We start from the raw sequence: 25,836 nt of genomic DNA, 5'->3' as shown, positions 1-25,836 counted from the left end.
CTCACCTGAGCTGGAGTCACCAAGGAATCCATCCCAGTCAGGGACACTTCACCCACTCCTAGCACAGTATCTGACCAAAACCCATCCATCCCCAGCTTCCTTCTGCTGGTTCTGGGACCCACTCCTGAGCACAAACCCAGCCTCCCAAAGAGCATCCTGGGGAAAGGAGCCATGGGATGGGCCCAACATCTGCACCAAGGGAGGGTTTCCATCACCCACAACATCCCCCAGCTGCCAGGGCTGCAGCTCCTCATGCACACAGACCTGCTGGAATTTCCTCTCTGCCACTCTGCACCTCCCTTCCCCACTTCCAGGAGGGTTGCTTTGAAGCTGAACCATTAGAGTTGTTTGTGTTCCATTAATAATGAGGCCTCTTCCCTACAGGGACTCCTGGAAGTACAGCAGTATAAATAGTGTAATAATTGAAATCAGAGAATTGAAACTTCTGTAATGTGGCACGAGAGGAGAAGAAAATCAGGCCATCTGCAAGAGCAGAAAGTTAGATTAGACCCAGGTTTCCTATCTTTTGTGTCACATGCACCTACTCACTCACCTACTTATTTTCCATTTCAGTGAAATTCTGTCCAGCTCTTCCTGACGCAAGCTTGTCTCCCACTTTTTCACATGAAAACCTTCACAGTTGTGTCTGTTTTCTATTTTCAGCCTGCACTGAAGGTAATGCTTTTGATCCACAAGCAGCCCACAAGCTGATGCAGTGCCCTTTATTCTCTTTTTTTTTCCCCCCAGTAATATAAAAGCTACTTTGTACAAATAGTGACATGAGTAGATGTTACCTGTCAGTGACTTTTGTGTGGCTTAAGTATTTTTCATCTGCCATGTACCTCTACAACTTTTCTGCTTTGCACAGTATCATACAAGGGCCTGTTGGCAAAGGAGTTAAGAATGGTTTTCATCTTTTTGCTTTTTATTTCAGTTCCTCCAAGCTGTGTGCAAAATATACTCAGAGTATGTGATGTGACATCTTTGCTTAGCGGCCACTGCCTCTGAAACAACCCAGACCCTCTCCAGATTTGCATTTACTTTAAATTAATAAGCTTTTAGTGAGGCAGGGCCATTTATTTGTCCTCATGACAAACAAAGAGGTGAATGCACCCAATGCTGAGTAGCTCTGGATAAAATGGGATTAAGTGCAAGGAAAATAGAGAATATAGAGCATGTCCCACTCAATGCACGCCCCAACCCCGCTGCCAGTGCCCCCCAGCACAGAGCAGGACAGGAGTCAGACCTGGGCTGCTTTATAAACAACATCCATCTCTAACACACATCTCTCTTCTGTAAATTTACAGAATTTACACAAGAGCCAAATGTGCTGCTGAGCTTCCTTCCACTGGGGCTGGGCCTGTTCTGGTCCCACACAGCAACAGGGCCTGTTCTGGTCCCACACAGACCTGGAATAACATGGGTCAGAAAATCCCACAATGGTTTGGGTGGGAAGGGACTTCAAATCATCCCATTCCACCCCTGCCATGGCAGGGACACCTTCCACTGTCCCAGGTGCTCCCAGCCCCAATGTCCAGCCTGGCCTTGGGCACTGCCAGGGATCCAGGGGCAGCCACAGCTGCTCTGGGAATTCCATCCTAGGCCCTCCTCACCCTTACAGCTAAGAATCCCTTCCCAAAATCCCATCTGAATCTACCCATTGTCACCTTAAAGCATTCCCTGTGTCCTGTCCCTCCATCCCTTGTCCCCAGTCCTTCTGCAGCTCTCCTGGAACCCCTTCAGGCCCTGCAAGGGGCTCTGAGGTGTCCTTGGAGCCTTCTCCTCCCCCAGGTGAGCTCTCCCAGCCTCAGCCTGTCCTCACAGGAGAGGCTCCAGGATTCCATCAGTCATGAGGTGCTCCAGGACTGACACAGCCCCACAAAAAAGCCTCACAAAAGCCCAGCCCAGCCAAGGTCCCAGCGATGCTTTGGGGTGTCCATTTCCATCCCAGACTGGAGCTCTGTCTCCTCACACTGTCCCCAAACACCCCTCATGTCCCCCCTGCACTTACTGCTCAGCTATGAAAATTACAGAGGTGTGGGAATAAAAAAAAAGATTAAATTAAATTATCGTTGTGTTACCTTTCCTACTAAAAACCAACTCTAAATGATAAATCACAGCCTGTCCTCATTTTTCTCTGCAGCAAAACACCCAAAGCACTTGAATAACCTTTGGATTGAAGAGAACAATGGAACAGAGCAATCTTTCTGCAAACTGAAATCAGCTAATGGCAGTGCTCCGTGCCACAGGCAATGCCCTGGAAGCCAGGAAGGACATCCTTTATCCATTTCCCTCCTCATTTCCTTCAGCTTCCTCAGTTCAGCTCTCACTTTGTGGCATCCATGGCCTGGCTGTGGAGGAAGGGATTTACACCTGGCTGCACCCAGAACTCATTTACTGGGATTGTGGCCACTTCCTGAGGTACCCCCAGAGCCTGCACTGCTGCCTGAGGGCCCAGCAGGTGTAAAGAGCTTTATCCCCTCACCAAGGGCGTTTCTCTCCTTTGGGATGATTCTTCTGCCACCTCCAGAAAAATTCCAACCAGAATTTTTAAATCCAAAACTCCCAAGCTTACACATTGAATTAGCAGAGCCCCCAACATGTAGGAGGAATGATGAGGAGGACTCCATGGTATCACAAGGCTAATTAATTACTTTATTATTTACTATAGTATATATTTTATACTCCAATATTATAGTATATATTTTGTACTATATCATTATACTATAGTATATATATTTTATACTATATTATTATAGTATATATTTGATACTATATTATATATAATATATATAATAAAATATATATTTTATTATATATAATATATATAATAAGTACATATTTATATGTTTTATATATACATATATAAATAAATATGTATATTTTATATTTTTTATATATTTTATAAAAATTTATATATTTTATACTACATTATTATTATAGTATATATTCTATACTATATTACACTACATTACTCTACATCTAAACTGAACCTACCCAACACTCAACTGAACAAGATCTTGTGACTGTCTCCTGACCAACAGCTTTCAGAGACTGGTCAAGAAAACAAAACACTCACACCCCAATCCAATCAAGCAAATTCCTTCAGGTAAACAATCTTCCATAGTGCATTCCACTTGTGCGCAAACAGAGGCACAGCAAATGAGATAAGGATTTTGATCATTCTCTTCTCTGCTTCTCTCAGGTTCAGAGAATGTGAATCCCACACCTACACACTGAGAGGGGAGGACCAAGTCTTGTCCTTCAAGATAGAAGTGAATTTAGGAACTTTAGGAAGTTATGGAAGTGAAACAGGATAAGTTTATGGAAGTTTATGGAAGTGACACAGGGTAAGAACTGGAAGCTGCCCACAAACACAGCACCACAACCAGGCAAGGGAAGGATTTTACCACAGTTCAGTAAGAAAAGGTGTTAGGATCAGTTTCTATTTTTATCAGCAACCTTTACTCAAGAGTCCTCCTGAAATCCAGTGCTCAGAGGTGGGATGTGACTGCACAGAGGAATATTACAAAGAACACAATGACTTGCAGGCGGAACAAAGGGTTAAACCCAGTAGGGTTGTACCCTTAGGGATCATCAGGATTTCTGCTCCTACCACTGCTCCTCAAAGAATGACCCACCCATGGTACTGGGGATAACACTGACAATGCTGCATCAAAAGAGGTGTTTGCAGGGAGCACCAGAGATCCAGGTTAATCCTGAGAGCTGGAGAAAGAAGCACATCTGGAGTGCTGGGGGCATTTCTCCTCACCTGCACTCACAAAAGATGAATTGAGCCTGGAGCTGGTGGCTTGGAAAGGCTGCCAGGGAGAGCAGGGAAGTGGAAAGTCTGAATTACAAGAAGGGAACTAGAAGAATTATTTTACATAATGTAGAAAACCAAAGGTGACAGGACCCATGATTGTCCCTTAGCTCTCTATGCCTTTTGGTATTTATCTTGCCAGTGCTGACACATTTAGAGATGGCAGGAGTATAAAGTGCCTACACATAAAGTGAGATGGGATTCCAGTCTAGAATTGCACAGAAGATCACATCCAGCCCTTGTCCATCAAGGAAAGCAAAAGGAAAAGAAAAAACAACTTGCTTTAAATGGAAATTATCAACATTAGGGGTCAGATCATATCATGCCAAAAGAAGTGTCAATTATCCAACTCTGTGGCCAAGGTCTGGGGATGTGTGATTCCAGTCCTCTATTTCACTCCACCTTCCAGCAAAAGCCAAAACACTACCCAAGTCAAACATTATCCAGGCACAGGCGTGGCTGAAACCACCTAAAATTGTGCCTGTTGTGCCTGAGACAGGAAAAACAAATTGGTACTTCATAAAATCACAGAATTGCAGAGTGGTTTGGGTTGGAAGGGACCATAAAGCTCAGCCCATTCCATCCCTGCCATGGACAGGGAACCTTCCACTGCCCCAGGCTGCTCCAACCTGGCCTTGGACACTTCCAGGGATGGGAATCCACAACCTCCCTGGGCACTAATACAAAAAAAAAAAAAAAAAGAAACCAAAATGTAAATATATCTCATAATAAATGTGCAAATGCTAGAAAATAAACCAGTACCAGATTTCCAGTGCATAATGGTTAAACAAAGCCAGCCGTGAGACTTGCATGGGGTCAAAGAAGCAACAGCTTAAATTTTACATCAAAATTTTGATGTAATTTTACCTCCACCAGCTGAGGACACAGACACCCTCTCAAAAGAAAGGACTAAAATCACCACATTGATAAGGTGCTTCCCATTATCCCACTTCCAGCACTTCCACAGCCTCATCAAAGGCAGCACAACACCAGACTCTGCCCTCCTTTATTTATAAGCACAAAAGCCTGGGCAAGATTTGACTGTGCATAAGTAAAACTCTTATCTCTTGCAGTAAAGTTTTTATTAGTTCAAAATCATGAATTATTTTCCCAGCTAACCTTTGCTCCTCTACGGGGCACACTGATTATTTCTACAAAACCCAGGAAAATTAGTCCTTTCATGGCCTGCTTGGAAAATAAGCCTTAAAAAAAAAAAAAAAAAAAAAAAGGAAAAACTACACACAAAGTTTTACTTGTTTTCTCCCTTCTCCCAAACTCCCAAACCCAAGACCTCAGGCATTTAAGCACAAGTAACCCTTGGAAAGCAACAGATTCCATGGATCTTCTTGAGCTGGAATTTTGCCTTTTTCTCACACTGCAAAAATTACAACTCGTGTACAAAAATTTTTCAAACATGAGAAGTCAGCAAAGGTCTTTGACGAGCCTGAGAGGAGGCAGCAGCAAGATGACTCCATGCATTTCTGAATTTAATTTTCTGTTCTTTTGGCTTCCAATGGAAAGCTGTCTCCAGCTTGATGGGTCTGTGCAGATGAAGCTCTGCAGCATCCCCAGGCAGCTCCAGGATGAGGAATGGAGGGTTGAGATTCCCTGATCCCCATTAACTGAACAGCATCACAAACACGGCTTTCAATATTTGGGGTTTATAATTCTCAGATCTACCTCCTGTCATCACTTGCTCACGCACAGTTACTCCTTTCCTGAGTCTGATTCTGCTGATGAAATAATCAGTGACAGGGAACAGCCCTCTGCCCCCTCCCCCATGAAATCCCATAAAATGCCTGGAATATGTCATGTGTTCAACATCTCAATGTGGACACGGCAGGGAAAGCTGAAATCTGGAGGTGACTTTGCTGCTCTGCTCCACCAAACCCTCTGTGGCCAAAGTCACTGCCCCAGCAGCTGAACAAACTGATGACACAGAGAAAGACAAAAAACAGAGAAGTGGGGGGGACAAGAAAAGAAAAACTGAAATGTTCCTTGTGGGACATACCCCCTAAGCAGTCGGATCATCTTAATCTTCAAGCTTCTGTAATACAACTGTTGGAAGGCTCCAAGTCTGAGCACAATAAAGTGCTTTATTCAGGGAACCATATGACTCCATCAGTCATTCAAGCACATGTTTGGCACAGATTGAAAGTGAAAAGCATAGCTAAGGCAAATATTTCAAAACTGAACTTGTCTTCCTAACACACATGGTTTATATATTGGTGTAATATCTATATAACTTTTCAGTTCTCATCTAGAGTAATGTCATGGCTGAAGTACAAAACGATGGCTCTGCACCGGGCGTTCCTCAGCAGATAACACATGCCAAAAAGCCATTTAGTAGAAAATTAAAAGGGAGCTATCACACTTGACAGGTCCAAAAAAAAAAAACCCCTAAAAACCAAAAAAAAAAACCAAAATAAAACCAAACAAAAAAAAACCCCAACCAAACTAAAAAAAAAAAAACCACAAAAAAACCAAACAAACAAACAAAAAAATCCAAAACAAAAAACCCAAAAAAACCACCAAAAACCCAAACAAACAAACAAAAAAACCAACAACAAAAAAATCCACAAAAATAATAATAATTTTAAAAAACCACAAAAAAACCCAAAACAAAACCACAACCTATAAAAATAGCTTTGTTCCTTCTAACTCCTGAAAATCTATTTCTCCAATCAGGATGCTGCACCATCCCTCAGTGGAGAGCTGCAACAAAGCCTGGCCAGGCAGCTCCTTCCTCCTCGAGTGCCTGAGATGTGTCTGCCCTGTTTGCAGATGAAATATTGCTCATCACAGAGCAACTCCTGCTGATGCAAATGCGATTAAAGCAATCTGGGCAGAGCACAGTGTGATTAAAGCCTAAGTAATGGCAGAAGGATCTGGGCCCTCATTATACAAAATACATATTGAAATGCAGTCAAGGAGAGAAGCCAGTATATCTCAATATCCTCCCTGTTCTCCAGAACAGAATGTGACAAGTGGAGCTGGGAGAACAACATTTGCCATTGACTGCAGGAGGGGGCAGGGAGCCTGCAGAACGTTTCAAATAACCCAAACCCAGCTTTATGATGTGTACAGAATATGTACAGGGATATATTTGGGAAACAGCTGTCCAGCCTCATTTGGGATGCTGTTATGTTTGACTGAGGAATTACTATTCAGGACCAGTCCAAAGACAGAGTTGCCTTTTTTTTTCTTTTTTTCTTTTTTCCTTTGTTTTTTCTATTTTTTTTTTTTTTTCCTAGAAGAGAACATTTCAAAATAGAGAGAAATAAAGCAGTGAGGCTCTGCAGGAAAGGGCATTCCAGCACAGTGGGTCATGGGGAGAATTGAGAGGTTCCCCCCATGGAAGAGCTCAGGGCTTGGAGTTCACAGAAGAGGGCAAGCCAGAAATGCAAGATTCTAACCCAAAGGAGCTTTGGAAAGTCCATGACACAGCAGCTTAGGAGAACTTCTGTCCTCCGGCTGCAAATCCTGTTTTCCTGCCTCTTTTCCAAGTCCTGATCCATACTATATCAATTGGCCCAGCCGTTCCCTCTGGTAAAAACAGACAGGACAGGCCTCATAATGGATCAAAATCCTCAAGGATTGCACAGTGCCTTTCCCACAGGTATTCCCAGGCTGCCAGAGTGAAGGATGGCCCATCTCCACTCTGGGACACATCTGCTTGTTCCTAAATTGCTGCTTCTTCCCCAAAGAGCCCCATAGATCTTTGGTTTTGATTATGAACTCAGCCTTGCACCCTTCTGTACCAGCCAAAAACACTTACTGAGGCAGAGAAATAATAACCTGTGCTTTACAAGCACAAGGAATCCACCCAGCTCCAAGGGCAGAGAAAAAGGTACTAAATATATCTTCACTTCTCAGCAATGAGTCCACATAATTACGTGAAAATCCAGGTCCAGTGCTCCTCTCCAACTCCTCCCCTCCAAAGCCTCATGAAAGGCCACTTTCACTGAGTGAACTTCAAATTACTCTCCAAAATACAATTTCCTCTTGCTCTTTCAAAAGGTACAGTGCAATCCCGCTCTGCAGTGATTTACTAACCTGCCTTGGCAAGGGCAAGGAATCCTCACACAGTGAAATGAGGGATGTCCCTGGCTGTGTACAACCTGCACAGGAAGGAATCCTCACGCAGTGAAATGAGGGGTGTTCCTGGCTGTGTACAACCTGCACAGGAAGGAATCCTCACACAGTGAAATGAGGGATGTTCCTGGCTGTGTACAACCTGCACAGGAAGGAATCCTCACACAGTGAAATGAGGGATGTCCCTGGCTGTGTACAACCTGCACAGGAAGGAATCCTCACACAGTGAAATGAGGGATGTTCCTGGCTGTGTACAACCTGCACAGGAAGGAATCCTCACACAGTGAAATGAGGGATGTTCCTGGCTGTGTACAACCTGCACAGAAAGGAATCCTCACACAGTGAAATGAGGGATGTTCCTGGCTGTGTACAACCTGCAAGGGCAAGGAATCCTCATACAGTGAAATGAGGGATGTTCCTGGCTGTGTACAACCTGCACAGAAAAGCACCAAGGAGTGGGAGCTGGAGCTGTGCTCCTCACAGGCACAGAGCATTGTAGCATTCATATTGTCTGGAAAATCCCTTCACCCAGGATTTTGCTCCTGGGAAGCTTAGAAACCTCAGAGAAAAAAGGGAAACAATAATTATCTGATTTGCTTCTCCTGTGTTGTGCTCATGTGGAATGTGTTGGGAGATTGTTTACCCACAGATGATTGTTTCATTGGTTTCATGTGAATTGTTTTGACTTATTGGCCAATCAGGGCCAAGCTGTGTCAGGACTCTGGAAAGAGTCACAAGTTTTCATTATCATCTTTTTAGCCTTCTGTCTGTATGCTTTCTGTATTCTTTAGTATAGTTTAGTATAGCATTCTTTAATATAATATAGTATCTAGTATCTAATATAGTATTTAATATAGTAATATATTCTTTAATATAATATAGTATATATAAAATAATAAATTGGCCTTCTAAGAACATGGAGTCAGATTCATCATTCCTTTCTCGTCTGGGGAACCCCACAAATACAACAGATCATTCCTTCACATTTCTCTGGGGAACACAGCACACCCAGCTGGGGTGATCTGCAGTGTTAATTTAGCTGAGCAGGCAGGGGATGTGATTTGTAGTTCTTACCCAAGCCTAGCAAAGGAGCTGCTGGGCTGAGGAGTTTATATCCAGGAGTTTATGTCCATCAGGAATTTATATCCTTCAGGAGTTTATATCCATCAGGAGTTCCTGTTTGGGTGGGGAATACCTGATCCTCACATCACACAGCAGCAGGCAGAGGAAAATGAGCTGCACCTGCTCCAGCACAAGCCGTCACTGAATCTCCCTTCTGGTTTTTAAAACATGAATGAAAAGACAACTTGGAGTTAGTTAATGTTCTTGAAGCCACCTCTGCTGCTCAGAATTAGGAGTGTGACCTTGCAGAAAGTGTCTCCGTGAGCCCTGGGTCGCTCTGTAACTCCTGATTTTCACACATTCCTCCAGCAGATGAGATACAGGAGCAAAGAATATTTATTTTTATCGTTTGTTCAGGGCAGGATATCTCCCCAGGTCACTACAACAGCTCTGCTCATCTGCTCTGGTGCTGCAGAAAGGATTTGAAATGCCAGCACAGGATACGAGCACCAGGCTGTACAAAGGGTCAGGTCCATGGAGGGGAGGGAATTTATCCCAAAAGAGGGCCAGGCATAGAAACAAGGAAAACACAGCATGCAGAGCAAATAGCTCCTACTTCCTAAAGTGTCAAGATTTAAACTAAAAGAGGAGAGATCTGGTTGGATATCAGGAAGAATTTCCTCTCTGTGAGGGTGGAGAAGGGCTGGGATAGAATTCCCAGATTTGCTGCGGCTGCCCCTGGATCCCTGGCAGTGCCCAAGGCCAGGCTGGACATTGGGAGCGCCTGGGACAGTGGGAGGTGTCCCTGCCATGGCTGGGGTGGCACTGGGTGGGATTTAAGGTCCCTTCCAACCCAAACCATTCTGGGATTTCTTCTGCAATGATCCCATATTTCACCTTGGTGTTCACCCAAAGAGTGTCTGCGCCTTAGTCAGGAGATGAAGAATTAAATCCTCATTCTTTTGGGATGCTCACCTCATGCACCAATGCCCACATCAAAACGCAAGAATATATTTTAACCTGGAGATCCTTTAGCGATCTCCAGCTCCAAAAGGAACAGGGCTGAGGAGCTGTGCCCATCCCTGGTGCTCCAGAGGGATCAGTGAATTTATTCCCAACTCTCTCTATCATCACAGTGCTCTCAGTGGCAGAAAAGGAATGGAATATGAACTTCAATAATATGGACTGAATTATCCTCCTCACATCTCCTAACTGTTGAATTAGCAGGGGATCTCCAGCACAGACCATCACTGCATCAGTGCTGCTGGATAAAAACTGCTCGTGCTCAGCTCCATTCCTGAGCAGGCCCGTACGATCCCTTTACTAAATTACAAAGTCCAGATTTTGTAATTTTTAAAATTTTTTTTTGCATAACTATAGCAAAACAATCCCATAAATACTTGAATTTGTTGAAGTTTGTATCTTCATGTATTCTTTCAGAGGTAAGCAGTCACACATGAGATTTATCTTTCAGCTGCTTGCAGGATTAGAACACATTTGAAAGAAGAAGAAAACAGCAAACTTTCACCATTGTCAGAGGAAGATTTTTCACTTAATGCATATGATATATACTATTTAACTAAATTCCCATGGGCTGACACAGTTCCTCTTAAAAAAATACCCCAAAATAAATGAGTAAAAGATACTTTTGTGCCAAATTCCGCATCCAGCTTTTTCTGCCTTGATGTGCATTATCCAGCATGGCTAACAGGCCATGACACATTTCACTTCTTGCCTTATTACATCATAGATTTGGGACAAGAAAGAATTTGTTCTCCTAATCACTGCTTTTAGCAAGCTGACCTTGTGAAAGGACAATTTCCTGCCTCCAAACTCTTGCTTATCCTAGCTCCAGGTCATGGAAAGCAGCAAAGTCATTTGTATGGGGTGTAAAGTACTAGTGGAACAACCTGAAGGGATTAAACAGATTAATTTCTGATTAGATTATGTAGTTCAAGTAACTTGATACCAACTTAGTCTCAAAATCCACCCTGAACCCTAAAAAGAGAAGGGTCAACATGCCAGAGCAGGGCTTTACTAAGAAACAATCCCTTTCTCTTAGTTAGTGGGGTGGCAAAAAGATAAAAATTAATTACATTACTAGCGCTTTGCTCTGTGTTAAGCGGAAACAAAAGGGATTGAGCTTTTGGACTGCACTGCCCTATGAGGAATCAACTGCTGCCCTCAAACTGTGGGGTTTTAATTTACTGGCTCATAGATCTGCCCTGGAGACTCAGCAGGACCTAAGAGAAGCCTCTGCAGGTGTGATTTGGGGATGGAGCACTCCAGGACTGTGCAAATGACGTGCTTTTGTCCAGGGAGAAATCTGAGGAGCTGCTTGAAATACAAGTGCAAAGTGCAGGCAGCGGGGAGAGAGAGATCCAGGGTGAGGTGCAGTAAAACATAAGGGGTTGTAGAGGAAGGAGAGTCACCAGAAAAAGGGATTAAATATAAAAATCGCTGCAATATGGGCAGCCTGGCATGCTAAGCAGGATGGGATGGTGTGAGGCAGAGCTGGGGACAGCCTGCTGGCGTGGCAGGGCCTGGCTGGACATCCTGACAGCATTCCAGATTTCCAAACACCTTAAAAATGTCCATTCCTGCATTATTGCAGCTCTCACAGCACAAGTGAGGAGAAACCCACCCCAAGAGCCCAGCAAGGCAGCTCAGGGCTCACCCTTCACTCTGCCACAGCACAAAGGGAGGCTCAGGAACACCAAAATCCCAGAGCCCAGCTGGACTCCTTGGCCAGGCTGCCCTGGCAGTGCCAGATCTGCTGGAAGCACCAGGGATAAATTGTCAGGAGGAGGAGATGCGAGGTGTGGAGAAGGCTGGGGGAGGAACAAATAAACCTTTACATGATGTGGAAACCCAGGGCACCACAGGGAATATTTCTGTGTCTGCTCTGGGGTGCCCTGACCCCCAGGGCAGCACTGGCTCTGACCCTCATCCATGGAGAAAGCTTCCCAGACTTCAAGATAGACTGGAATCCACAAAATAGAAATAGATTATAGATTATATAGAAATAGATTACAGAGAGCAGTGTAGGTGTGTCACTTGGTGAGAAATTGAGGTTTCGGGGTTTTTAGTGTGTTGTGGATGGCAGCAAGATGGAGGGCACAGGGTGCTGTCCTGGGTTTCTTCTTCTTCATCCCTCTCCATGGGTTTGGGTGGCATTTTGTAATTGGGCAGGAAAGTCCCCAATGGGGGCTCTGTGGGATCAGTTATTGGGTTAAAAGGGAAAATAATCCAGGTGTCAGCTCTTGATTGGATAGTTTAGTCTTAAAAGACCTTGGAACAAGAGATTGCTGACTATTTTGTGCCTTCTAATGAAAAGCTGCCAAACTCACAGCAGTGAGGCTGTTTTACTGATAAGAAATAATAAACACCTGAGTGTGAACATGAACTACTGTCTCAAGTGCCTTCAATCCAGACCCAAAGAAACCCAACGACTGGAACCACCACAACATGAGTTGAGCCTTTTTTAGAATAGAATTTCACGATCATGGGTGGTGAGTGAGGGCCTTGGTGGGAATAACAGATAAACGGATATCTTCAGTGGGGTAAACAGATAAACACAGCCCTGGGCTGCTGCAGTCACCCTCAGGCCATCAGAGAAATCCCCCAGGATGCAAAACCACCCAAAACACAGCCTGGCAACCACGAGTTCAAGGATGTTCTTTGTATCTGGATCAGGACCTTTCCAAAAATCCCAAGCACAGCAAGAGATGCTCCCTCCCTCCCTCCCTTCCTTCCTTCCAAGGAAGCAGCAGTGAAGAACCTGTCAGCTCCCCAGAGAGCTGGAGGTGAAGGATGCAGACACTGCTGAAGAGTGGCAGTGAAATCCCTCTGCTGGGGAATTTGGCACAGATCTCTGGAGCCCCATGGCCAGGGACAGCCCATGCCAGGCTGTCTGAAGGGGATAATCACCAGACAAAGAGGAGGTGTTTATACACACACCAGAAATACCTGCCACAAATGCTGGAGTAGTTTGAGAGAAGAAAGGATTTATAAATGAGCTCTGAAACACAGAGGGTGATGGAGAAATCAGGTTTAGAGCACAAGACAAAGCAACATTTTTTCTCCTGCAATTTATTTCCATTAGACCCAAGGGAGCTGCAATCAGTAGCAAATTAACATCTAGACAAAAGTGATTTTAACTGAAGGTAAAGAATTTTGGGTTGCAGTTTTAGGATTTGCATTTTTTCATGCCCAGACAAGCTGTGGATCTTCTATCCCTGGGAGTGTCCAAGGCCAGGCTGGACAGGACTTGGAGCCACCTGGGATGGTGGAAAGTGTTCTGCCCATGGCAGGGGGTGAAATAAAATGGTTTTTAAGGTACCTTCCAACCCAAACCATTCTGTCATTCTAAGAGTAATTTTTTTTCCTGCGGTTTTCCCAGCTAACACACAATATTTAAAAGAAATTCAAAAGTTTGTGGACATACACACAATCTCTAATTTGAACTTTATCCACAGCATCACTTTGTCTGCCCTGCAGGAATAGGACAGCCTTGAGCACAAAAACCTTGTACAGGTGTAGATTTTTAGCTATTTGACTGACACTGGAAGATCAGATCTTACCCTTTATATCCCACTCCACAAGGGCAACGAAGTTAATTTGGCCTGGTTGAGTTTTCCTTTTTGTCCATGAGTTCCTTTAAGCAGAAACCCAGCACAAGATTGAAAACTAAGAGGGCAATGGTAAAACCTCCAAAAAACGGAAAGAAAACATACTAAAAGCAAGCAACAAGGCTACTTTGAAGTTGTCTAGCCCACAACCTGATAATTTCTGTTTAACAACAGAGCTGTCACTCAGGCAGACACACATTATTGCCACATTTCAAACCCAGGTCTCAAGGCATATCATAACTCCAACTTGTCTTAATCACTAAGCAGGAGTTGATGTAAAAATCAGGATGTCCTGCAGGGCTCCAGAACGCCCAGTGAGAGCCATTCCAGCCCAGCCAGGAGCCCCTGGTGTCACTGGGAGTGCCTGGAACTTTCAGCAGCTCCGTGCCCAAGAAAGCAGCACAAGCTCTGGCAGGGCTGAAGCTGTGCTCTGCTTCCACAGGGAAAAAAGTGGAATTAAGGCAGGGGATGCTCACTGAATATTCTGGCTGGAAAAAAACAAATTACAGACATAGTATGGAAAGAAGAGCAGCAGGAAGATACAAGAAGGCAAATCCAAGGGCCAACAACTACCACAGCTGCACAAATGCAGACACCTAAAACCCATAAAGACACCTAAAGACAGCATGGAGACGAGCAGCTGGCACAAACTTTACACAGAGCTTAAATCATGGGTGTGAGTGTAACCTTAGAGCTTCACTCGGCTCTGAGGGAATTCTCAGCACCAGGAACCGGATTTCCACCCCCTCTTCCCCTTCTGCTCGCTCCTCCGTGTGCCAGGGCCAAGTCACCCACACTTTGCCCTCCTGGTGTTGTAGGGACGAACACTTTGAAGTATTTTACCTCAGATTTTCCCAACTGCAAGTGAACTTCCACACCATGGAGGGGCTGGCCAGCCAGTTCCATACTCAGAGAAAGGAGCCATGCTCCCACCCAAACCAACCTTCCCCTTCCCCACAAAAAGGGAACAGCCCCAGGGCACCTATTTCCCTTCATTTGCAGGGAATTTCTGCAGCCTTTACCCCAAACCCACTGATTTGGTGCAAATACAAATGCTGGCAAAAGGAAATCAAGACCCCTCTCAAAGGCAGAGCTTCAACTCCTGTTAATCCATTAGATAAATTCCAGGTGCTTGATCAAAGGCAGCACCTTGTCCTTTTCCCCCCTGGGATTTCCATGTGCTAAACTATCTCCCCATCTTTTTCTTTAGCAAGTTCAGAGGCAAAGTCCCAGTGAAAGTCGTTGTCAATACGTTTGAAGATAAGCAAATATTTGCAAAGCTTCAAGTTACAATGGGAAAAAAAAAAAAAAAGACAAAAAAAGCCCAAACACAGGAGTTTGTAGTAACACTCAGGGACACGGGCACCCCTCGGTGCTATTCAATACATTCACAGAGGAGAATCTCTTTTCCTCTCTCACATAAATACGCAGTCAGCTGTTGCTTAGCGAACACGAGAGGACCTGGGCGCTCTGAGGATTGCAGAATAAACCCCAAACTTGCTGTAGGGAGAGACAATCCCGTCCTAGGCTGCTCCCATCCACACAACACGGTCAGCACAGCGCTCCGCAGCTCAATCCCCGCCTGGAGCTCACTTTGAATGAACACAGCGGCGGCGAGAAAACTTTTGCCCAGCCAGGACGCTTTTACCATCACTATTTGGCTTTTCCGCGCAATTTTCCCCAGCTGGAAACAGAGCCCGAACTCTGACAAGACTGCCAGAGCTTTGAATGCAGCCCCGGGGGCTGTTCGGATGGGGTGCGAGGGAGGAGAATTTCCAACACCCCCTAAACCCCCTCTGCCCGGGACCCCCGAATGAACATAACGGGGGGATGGATCCCCGGGATGGGGGTGCAGAGGAGGGAGCAACAGGTTTGGGAGGGCAGAGGAGGTACAAACAGGTTTGGGGGTGCCGGGGGATGACACCTGGTGGATTTGGGGGTGCAGAAAAAGGGAGCAGCAAGTTTGGGGGTGCCTGGGAATGGGGGTGCAGAGAAAGGAGCAGCAGGTTTGGGGGTGCCGGGGAATGTGGGTGCAGAGAAAGGAGCAGCACCTTTGGAAAGGTTTGGGGGTGCCGGGGCATGACACCCGGTGGATTTGGGGGGGCAAAGAAAGGAGCAGCAGGTTTGGGGGTGCCGGGGGATGGGGGTGCAAAGAAAAGAGCAGCACCTTTGGGAAGATTTGGGGGTGCACTGGAACAGAATCCGGCGGGTTTAGGGGTGCAGAGAAGGGAGCAGAAGGTTTGGGGGCGCCGGGGGATGGGGGTGCAAAGAAGGGAGCAGCAGGTTTGGAGGTGCTGGGGCATGACACCTGGTAAATTTGGGGGTGCAAAGAAAAGGAGCAGCAGGTTTGGGGTTGCAGAGAAGGGAGCAGCAAGTTTGGAGGTGCAGAAAAGGGAGCAGCAGGTTTGGGGGTGCAAAGAAAGGAGCAGCTAGTTTGGGGGCGCCGGGGGATGGCACCTGGCGGGTTCGGGGGTGCAGAGAAAGGAGCAGCAGGTTTGGGGGTGCCAAGGGATGGGGACAGAGAAGGGGCAGCAGGTTTGGGGTCCAGGGGGAAAGGAGCAGCAGGTTTGGGGGTGCCAGGGGGAAAGGAGCAGCAGTTTGGAGGTGCCATGGCGGGTCTGGGGGTGCCGGGGGCTCGCAGAGCGGAGTTTTCCGGGGAATCTCCGCGGACCGCCCTCAGGAGCGGGAGCTCCGCGTGTGCCCGGCCGGGACCTCCCGCCCCATGCCCGCAGCGGGGCGGGGGGAGCGGCGCTCCGAACCCATCTCCCTGCTGCTCGTCCGGCTAAAATGGAGCGGGATCCTCTCGGGGGAAGCCCCGGGGCTGTGTGTGACTTACCGCGGGGCGATGCGGAGAGCGGGCGGCCCGGGCCCAGCAGCAGCAGCAGCAGCAGCGGCAGCAGCGCGGGGAGCCGGGCCCGGGGCAGCGCACGGGGGGAGCGCGGCTGCGCTGCCTGGAGGCGCTTTGACATCGCAGCCCAGACTGAGGGAGACAAACTTTCATCAGCTGGGGCTGGAGAGCAGCCCCATAATATACAGTTACCGAGAGGAGCGAGCTGGGACTCAGGATGTGAGAGATTTCCTGCATGCAGTTAACTCCAAAACCCCTCCTGCTCCTGCCTCAGCTGCTGATGAGCTGGGCTCGGCTGCTTAGGGGGAAAAAAAAAAAATAGAGGAGTTGGGGTTTTTTTTCTTTCTTCTTTATTTTTTTTTCTCCCTTATTCAAATAGGTTTGTGTCGGTTATTTCGTATTTTTTTCTTGTTGTTGTTTTGGCAAGGACCAAACTTAATCCTGCGCCCCTGGAACATCTGAGCTCCTCTGCAGGGTCCCAGCCTGGGGGGCTCCGGAGTCCCCCCTCATCCCTGACTTTTCCCTTTTTTCTTTTTTTTCCTGCCTGCTGCCTCTGGAAAGTCATCTGTGTACGTTACAGCTCAGGGGTTATTTATTGGTTTCATAATTATTTCAGACTTGTTTCTGGTGTTGGTTCTTATTTTATATTGTGGGGGTTTTAAAAGAAGGGGAAAAAAAAGAAAACAAACAACAAAACACACCCACAGAGTTGCCAGATGCATTTTTTAAAATCTCCCTCATTCAAATTATTATTACTGACTGTCTGGGAGAATAACCAAATGCAGATTATCTACTCCTTAATGTACCACCAAAACACATGTAATGCCCACATGTTGCTGTGGAGGAGCAGAAAAAAAAATAATCCAATCCTGAAGATCCTCACAGACTTTTATTGCGCTGTTTTTAGCTTTAATTTACTAAAACTCTTCCCAAATCTCACAGTTTGGATGTTGATACTGAGTTCTGCAGCTTGGCTCCATGTTCCTTGTGTATGAAACAGTTGGCAGAAGTGTTCCGAGATGTGTCTGTAGGCCAGCAGGCACAAGAGCCATGCAATCCCACTGAAAAATGGTGTTTGGAAAGCACAGATTTGGGGCTGTTCTGGAGCAGAGGATGCTGATTATTCCCAGTGATCCAGACTGTACTTTTCAGCAGCTCTGGGGATAAATGAGCCAGAAATTCCAGGGGTACAACAAATTCTGTGGCTCCCAAACTGGAGCCTGGCACGGTGCCCCGGCAGCATCACTGAGCCATCCAGGGCTAACTGTGGTAATGCCAGGTCAGCCCAGCACAAACTAACCTGGAAAACGGCTGGGATCATGGACAATGTGCACAGAGGGCTCTCACAAACTGCTGTGCTTCACACTTGAAAAGCACATTTCACCTCTTACCCTGTGCCCAAACCAGACCTACAGACTCACCTCAGGTTGCTCTGAAATTTGGATTTTGTCTACACTTATGTCTCACCTCACATTTTCCTCATTGTGTGCATCCCCTCTCCTTGGGAGCAGTCAGGGATGAGCCTGTGTGCAACTTTAAATAGCCAAATGCTGAATTTTCCCTACTCAGCCATTATCAATTACAGTTTAACAGCTACACTCAGCGATGTTTCATCCCTCAAATATAAACTAATGAACTGCATCAGCTCTCTCATTAAGGACATATGTGCTCCACACAGAACATTGGTTAAAAACATTAAAATTCAAACAGAAGACTCCTTTGTGGAAGGCCACCATTAAAGCCATGTAGACATCTTTAGTGTTTGAAGGTACTTTTCCCATTAAAATAAAAAAAAAAATCAGTTGAAGGGAACTAAAGATTTCCAAATAGGGTTTTGGTAACCCCACAAGGCTTTTTTTAACTGTGGTAGTACTTTTATCTGAGTAACAATATTTGCTAGCAGAGAATGTGGAGCCAATTTTATCTTGGTCATTCATTAGCATGAATGAAGTAGATATTATCAGAATTTCTCCTCCTCCCCCCCAAAGGATTTGTTGCCTTTTACCATTCTGATTTTATGGACTTCAAGTTGATAAATCAATAATTTATCACAAAAGATAAGTCACAAATATTCTATTAACAACATCCATGTAGGAATGCTACTGAATTACAGCTGCTACTGGAGAATAACACAATTTCACCTCAGTTTCAAAATTCTCTTGGAAATAAAAAGACCCTCCAGGCACAGGGCAGGTAATGGGAAGTGTCCCTGCTTCACTGGGATGTGCAGGGAGAGGCCAGGCCTGGCCTGTTAATTCCTCATGTCAGAACACCTCCCAAATCAGTTTTACAAGGCTTGGTTTATCCACCTCAGACAAACAAGGCCAAGTTTCCCTGCAGGAAATGAAAATTGCATCCAGGTTGTGTGGCTGCTTCAACGGGGGCCACAGTCCTGATTGTCCAGGTTATTCCCATGGGCCATGGGTATCCATCCATGGATCCATGGATCCATCCATCATCCATGGATCCATGGATCCATCCATCCATCCATCCATCATCCATCCATCGTCCATCCATCCATCCAAGCTTTGTTCTTCAGCACTCTCGGGGGTCTCCAGCACCTCTGTGCTTGGAAGTGTGTGCAGGAACAGCTCTGGGTCACCTGTGGCTGGGGAATGTCCAAGGAATGAAGTGACAAGGTGACAAGGATCTCCCAGATCCTGCTAGGAGCGCCTCTGCGCGGCGCTTGCTTCCCCCGGGAGGGCTTTGGAAACAAGCCACAGACATATTTTATGAACAAATCCTTTTGCTAGGATCTTTTCTCCTGAGAAGCTGAGAGGCCTCAAAACCAAAATGTAAACAATGGTTATCTGCTGCTGTGGAATGCAACAGGTGCATCTGTGATTGGTCTCATGTGGTTGTTTCTAATTAATGGCCAATCACAGTCAGCTGGCTCAGACTCTCTTGTCAGTCACCAGATTTTGTTATCATTCCATTCTTTTCTATTGCTTGCTAACCTTCTGATGAAATCCTTTCTTCTATTCTTTTAGTATAGTTTTAATATAATATCTATCATAAAATAATAAATCAGCCTCCTGAAACATGGAGTCAGATCCTCGTCTCTTCCCTCATCCTGGGACCCCTGCGAACACCACCACAGAAACACTTCACAGGCAGAGAAGTGAGAACTGGGGATGCTTGCAGGAGTGTGCCCTGCATTCATTGCTACCTGTTGTCATTCCATGGCCAGGACCCTCCTGCCTCCCCCTGCCCTGACTGTCACCGTGTCACTGTCACAGGTCACAGCGACCAGCCCGACTCTCAGCTCGCACTGAGGTGTGGAAATTACCTGATGTAGAGGGCACTTGTGATTTGAAACCATGAATATTTGACTGTGTGACAACACAGGCTGGGCCTCTGCTCGTCAAATTAGGGATTCATGAGGAGCTTTAGTTCGCTTGGCACTGGAAAGGTCAGTCCAGAGAAGAAGGGAGCAGCGTGGAATAACTTACCTGGAAACAAGCTTAACACACAGACACCAGCAAGGAGGAGGATGCACCAAGGGAAACATGAATTTCCATTTGTTTCCCCTCAGTTAAAGCAGTTTTGAGAAGGAATTAGTGACTGATGGAGACAACAGGGAAAAAATAAAGAGTGGAGGGAGAATAGATTAAGTGTAAATAAATCCTTCAGGCTATGATAATGTGATGCTTTGGTAACATGAGCTCCAAGGCAATGTAAATAATTAATATTAATTGTCAGATGGGTTATGGTATGCTGTGGGGTGTGTGAGGAAAGGAAGAGGAGGAAAAAGAAAAAAAGGTAGAAAAGGAAAGCTGTCTGCTGCAGGATTTGCATCCCTCTGTTACAGCCAGAGTTAAATGAAGAGAGGTTAAGCCACTTCAGAGAGCTGAACAATTTCAAGATAAGAGGTTCAGCTGGGCAGAAAGCACCTCTGTAACACTGCTCTCACATCTTCCCAGATCAGCTGTGATCCCCTCTTGGATATCCAGGAAACCTCACTGTAATCACAGCATTGAGCAGTATCCAGATTTTTTTTTTATTATTCCTCTATGTGCCAAAATGCATGAGGACTTGTCTGGGCTTAGCTACAGGGATCTACAGTTTTGGGGCCTCCAGGCTAAAGTTTTTCCTTCTCAGAATAAACAAAACAAAACAAAAAAGCTTTTCCCTTTGAAATCTGTGTGTCCCCCGGCCAGCTGCTGAGACTTTGTGTCTCCAGTCCTCCCTCACTTCATTAACTCTCTGCACAATCAAGATCCTGCTGAATTGTGACTGCAGTGGCAGATTACAGTCCTCTATAATTACCAGGCATAGATAGAGCATAATTCAGCCTGACCTTTAGCCACAGAGCTCTGCTCTGCTCTGCAGACCTCTGTCCCAGCCTCCAGACATGGAGCAGCATCACCAGGGCTGAGCACTGACATCAAACCCTGGCTGTAAATCCTGCTTGCTGCACATGCCTGAGGGATGGATCCTGTGGATTGCCCAGTCTCCAAGGGCAGGTTTCCACCCTCTGTGCATGCCTTGAGGAGCTGCTGAGCTGCCCTGGGCAGCACAATGAGTCTGCAGCACGCTGGGACACCCAGGATATGCAATGCAAGATCAGCAGTCTCACTGTTCTCTTACCCATAAAGTCATCCCTGCCTTCCCCTCCTCTGGTTATGAGTTTTCCTTCCTGTCCTGAAGGTCCCACAATATTGGATTAATCTGGAATTTCTGTCCCAAAACTGTGAGTTGGCCAATGCAGCTGGGAGCAGCAAGAGGGAGCAGAGCTGGTTCCTCACTGGCCACGAGGCCATGGTGGATCTGTTCATCCAAAATAAAGGGTGAACAGCATCTCAGTGCCCAGCTGAGATCCAGCAGAGCTCAGGGACAGGGACAGGCTTCTCCTGTGGCTGCCCCATCCCTGGCAGTGCCCAAGGCCAGGTTGGACAGGGCTTGGAGCACCCTGGAATAGTGGAAGGTGTCCCTGCCATGGCAGGGGTGGCACTGGAGGATGTTCAGGGTCCCTTCCAACCCAAACCATTCTGGGGTTTTCTGACTTTGAGAACCAAGGATTTACTCAGGTTTTTCCCTTGCTGCACAAATAAAAAGGGCACACTTATGAAGCTGGGATTTTGTGGAGGTGTTTGGAGGAACAGGGTCTTTTGTAGAGAGCCTTGAACCGCTATGGCAAATCAACAGAACATAACATCCAGTTAAACACTGAAACTGAGTTTTTCTTTTAACAGAGAAAACAACTAAACCAACTCCTACCTTGCCTGAGTGACAAAGCACTGTAACAACAAATTCAAGCATAAACAAAACTGACAAAGCCATCCTGAATTTCTTGGTGCATTTAATGAATAAGAGGCAGGATTCTCAGTCTGTCTCAGGGATAAAACACAGTCAGACAGGGCAAACCCCTTCCATTCAGCTGTGCGTGGAGAGCACTCCCTGCCAGCATTGCTTGTACCAGAGGAAGGACAGCAGGGCTGGTGCTGAGTGCCACGGGCTCATCACACTCCCCTTCTCCTGTTGTCCCAGCCCAGTTTGTCCTGCTGCTTCACGGGCAGTGGAATTTTGGAAAGCAGCTCCTTCTCTCCAGCAGGGCAGGGGAGTGAGCTGTGCTTTAGTGCTGATTGAGCTCTGCAGCTCCTCGTGGGGAGGCTGCACAGAGCCCGGTGCAGGCGGCTGTCACGGGGCCAGGGGTGAAAAAGCCAAGAGGAGCTCAGGGAAGAGCAAACAAAGAAATCCACCCCTGCAAGGATCCAGGACCTCAACAGCAACAACAGCAACCCTGACATTCTTCAGCAGTTCAAACACAAAGCCCCAAAGCTCACACGTTCTCCTCCTGCAGCACAAACCCTGGGTCAGAGCACGGAGCTCTCTGTGAGCACGGACACCACCAGCACCCTGCACCCCAAAACCCCCAAACCCCACAGCCCCAACACCCCAGGGATGTGGGCTCAGGGTGTGAATCCACCAGAGTGTCCAAAGCAGAGTCATGAAGGTGGGGAAGGGATTGGAGGGGCCAAAGGAGGAACATCTGGGTTTGCGCAGCTGGAGGAGAACTCGTGGGGTCTGCAGCTCCAGGCTGGGATGGGAACAGGACCAGGGAAGGGCTGGAGCTGGGCTGGGGGTTTAAACGGGGATCAGGGGAAGGTTCTTGCCCAGAGAGTGCTGGTTCCCCTCCCCAGGGAATGGCACAGCCCCGAGGCTGCCACAGCTCCAGGAGTTTGGACATCATTCCCAGAGCGGGGTTGTTGGGGTGATCACTGAGCTGGACTCAGTGATCCCTGTGGGACCCTTCCAACTTGGGATTTTCTGTGATTCCCTGGTTCCCAGCTTTACCCATCACCATTTTCCTCTTCCAGCCTTCCTCCAGGAAAAGGAAAAAACCCCATAAGCTGAACATTACTCTGGTTTAGTACCACACGAGCAAATACCTTCATAAAACCCAAACAAGTCAGCACACACACAATCTTTGGGATATCTGCACAGCCCTAAACCTCCATGGGGGAAAAAGCATCATTTTAGGCTTTGCCACAAATTTCAGTACTGAGAAGTGAAGATTTTCCACCAAGATCCTTGTATCAAATAGGACATTCCTGACAATATTTCAGGAAGGTGTCCTGTGCTAAAATCCCTTTAAATCCAACAAATAACCCATTAAATATGTGAGGGGGTTTGGGGTTTTTTTACTCCTGACTAGACAATAAGTGCTTTGATCTGTTGCCTCAAATTTCACTGTCTCTCTGAAAACAAAAGAAAGAAAAAAAAGCCACAAATTTTTACATGTCTCACAAGAGGACAGCATTCAACTCAGACTAAAAATTATGAAGTCGTATATTTTTAATATTCCTGTCTAGCCCTCTGCAAACCACAGAACAATGCAACATCCATCATCATAAAAGCTGGGGCAGTAAATTAGGAAGACAGCATATTTGGGGGCATTTTTTAAAGAAAAATAAATATTCCTAATGGGAAACTTGAGAGAAATCATTAAAAATTACTGTGGTATCCATCACAGGAGAATGAAATCAATTAGGTCTTAATCTCCTGTTATTTATGAAGGGAAGAATGAAACAGAGTTTCTTTATTACAGGCATTTTCTGTTAGGTTCTGTTGCACAACTTTGAGCCCCAAACACAGCAAAAACCTCTCAAAAGTAAAACAAATGGGAGTCAAATGTTGGTTTTGTAACAGTACTAATGGTGTACTAATGGTGTTAGGTAGAGCAGGCAGCCCATAATTATCCATCTTTCACACAGTTTAGCTTGGGCCATTACATAATTCCATTTAGAGCCCTCAGAGTTGTATTTTTTCACCTCATGACAAACCCCAAAATTAGAGATGTGCTCCCAGCAGCATTACAAATCCAGGTTTGGCAGCACTCAGTGGGGATTTGTTATTAATTCCTCTGGAATTCACTGGAACAGCATTACCCACGGGGAACTCGTGTGGATGGGACATCCAAGCTCTGGGTTACTCCCCAAAAATTGGAAATCTACAGCAGATTCTGCCCCTGACAGCACTGAGGGCTGGGCAGGACGGGGCTGCCATTGGGGTTTTGGGGAGCAGGAGGTGGCACTTGGGGACGAGGCTCAGGGGTGGCTGCAGTGGCACTGCTGGGCTCAGAGCCTGGGTGGCCTTAGAGGGATTTTCCAACCCCAATAATTCCAGGAACAGGGGGTTGGAGCCCCTTTCGCTGGCTGGGAGAGCTGCGGGGGCTCACCTGGAGGAGGATCCAGGGAAAACTAAAAACCTTCAGGGCCTGGAGGGGGTCCAGGAGAGCTGGAGAGGGACTGGGGACAAGGATGGAGGGACAGGACACAGGGAATGGATTTAAGCTGACAAAAGGCAGGGATGGATGGGATATTGGGAAGGAATTCCTGGCTGGGATGGAATTGCCAGAGCAGCTGTGGCTGCCCCTGGATCCCTGGCAGTGCCCAAGGCCAGGCTGGACATTGGGGCTGGAGCACCTGGGACAGTGGGAGGTGTCCCTGCCATGGCAGGGGTGGGATGGGATGAGTTTAAGGTCCCTTCCACCCCACCCTGGGGTTTAACCAGAACATTGCTCTTTTCTCATCATTTCTGCCCCAAATCAAGGCCAAATCTGTCTCCAGCCCATTCCCCTGCCTCCTCCTGCAGTGACACAATTTCAGAGGACAACCCAGTTACAAAACCAGACTCCTGTCCTCAATCTGGTTTTTGTTTGGCTCCCTGGCCACAGTTATATATCACAATAAATTAAATGACTGCTGAGGGACCTCCCTTCCAGACACCATTACCAGGCAATCAGAGAATTAGCCCACATTCAGACTGGACACAATTCCCCTGACCACCCTTTGGTCAGGATTTTTATTAATCTTCCCCACATCATGGATACAAAGTGCTCACTTTAGGGCACAAAAAGTTCTGGAAAACCACAGAAATATTAAATAGGAATGGATGTCTTTCCATTCAAGCACAACTGCAAGAGCCCATCAGATGGTGAAATAGCAGATGGCCCAAGCAAAAAGTTGAAGATAAAGTTGTTTCCAAAAAGTTTTTTGCTATTTTATACCAATTTCTCAAGCCAGTTGCAGACTTGAAGTAACTCCAGAATCATGGAGCAGCCTCTCTGTGATAGGTGTTTGTACATTATAATTATATATTAACTGATTTATTATATATTAACTGAAGCTATATATTAACTGAATCTAGTCATAGTAAGATACTGCAGAAAATAAAAGTATTTTAAACATGAAGTCTAAAAATACATCCTGTGACAATTTTTTTTAAATATCCACCAAATTTCTGCAATTAAGAGCTCTTTTGCATATTCCTATCCATGCAACACCATTCTCAAGCAGTTCATTGCACTGCTCCTATTTCATATCATTTTGTGTAACTCTGTGTACCATGAGAAAATTGGTGCAGTTTCTTCTCCTTTTTTCTTTTTACTTTTTAATCACTCTGCAGCTGGTAGGGAGATGATACACCTCATTATCTTATTCTGTGGGTCACCTAAGATGAGTATTAAGTCATTCTACCTCCCACAGCTTTGGTACAGAGCCAAGGAGAACTAGGAAAAGTAAAATTCCTGACCTAAAAAAAGGGAGGATGCTTTATGTTCTCAACATAAAAATGAGGTTTCATACAGAACCGTAGAATGGTTTGGGTTTGGAGGGACCTTAAATCCCTTTCAGTGTCACCCCTGCCATGGCAGGGACACCTCCCACTGTCCCAGGCTGCTCCAGCCTGGCCTTGGGCACTGCCAGGGATCCAGGGGCAGCCACAGCTGTACCAGGGAGCAATTCCTTCCTAATATCCATTACAAGCTTATTCCAACAGTTTTCTCGCAGCTAAACTGAAATTGCAAGAGATAAAACCATAACCTCCCAAAACACCTCCAGCTGGGAGACAAGTCCCCTTCCAGGACCCAACCT

General features: G+C 46.2%; 1 protein-coding gene across 1 annotated transcript in view; it reads right to left on the bottom strand.

Moving 5' to 3' along the window:
* The window catches only part of ADAM12 (ADAM metallopeptidase domain 12), a 182,216-nt gene extending 165,636 nt beyond the window's left edge, over positions 1–16,580 (bottom strand). Inside the window, exon 1 of the mRNA XM_054277234.1 lies at positions 16,448–16,580. Coding sequence (XP_054133209.1) covers positions 16,448–16,580 — 133 coding nt within the window. The remainder of the gene's footprint in view (positions 1–16,447) is intronic.
* Positions 16,581–25,836: the final 9,256 nt, after the last annotated feature.

This window comes from Melozone crissalis, unplaced genomic scaffold (assembly GCF_028551555.1).
Source record: "Melozone crissalis strain CALT ecotype California unplaced genomic scaffold, PUWL_Pcris_2 ptg000019l_1, whole genome shotgun sequence".
Lineage (NCBI taxonomy): Eukaryota > Metazoa > Chordata > Aves > Passeriformes > Passerellidae > Melozone > Melozone crissalis.
Note: the sequence above shows the minus strand (reverse complement) of the source record. Positions and strands in the feature narration are given on the sequence as shown.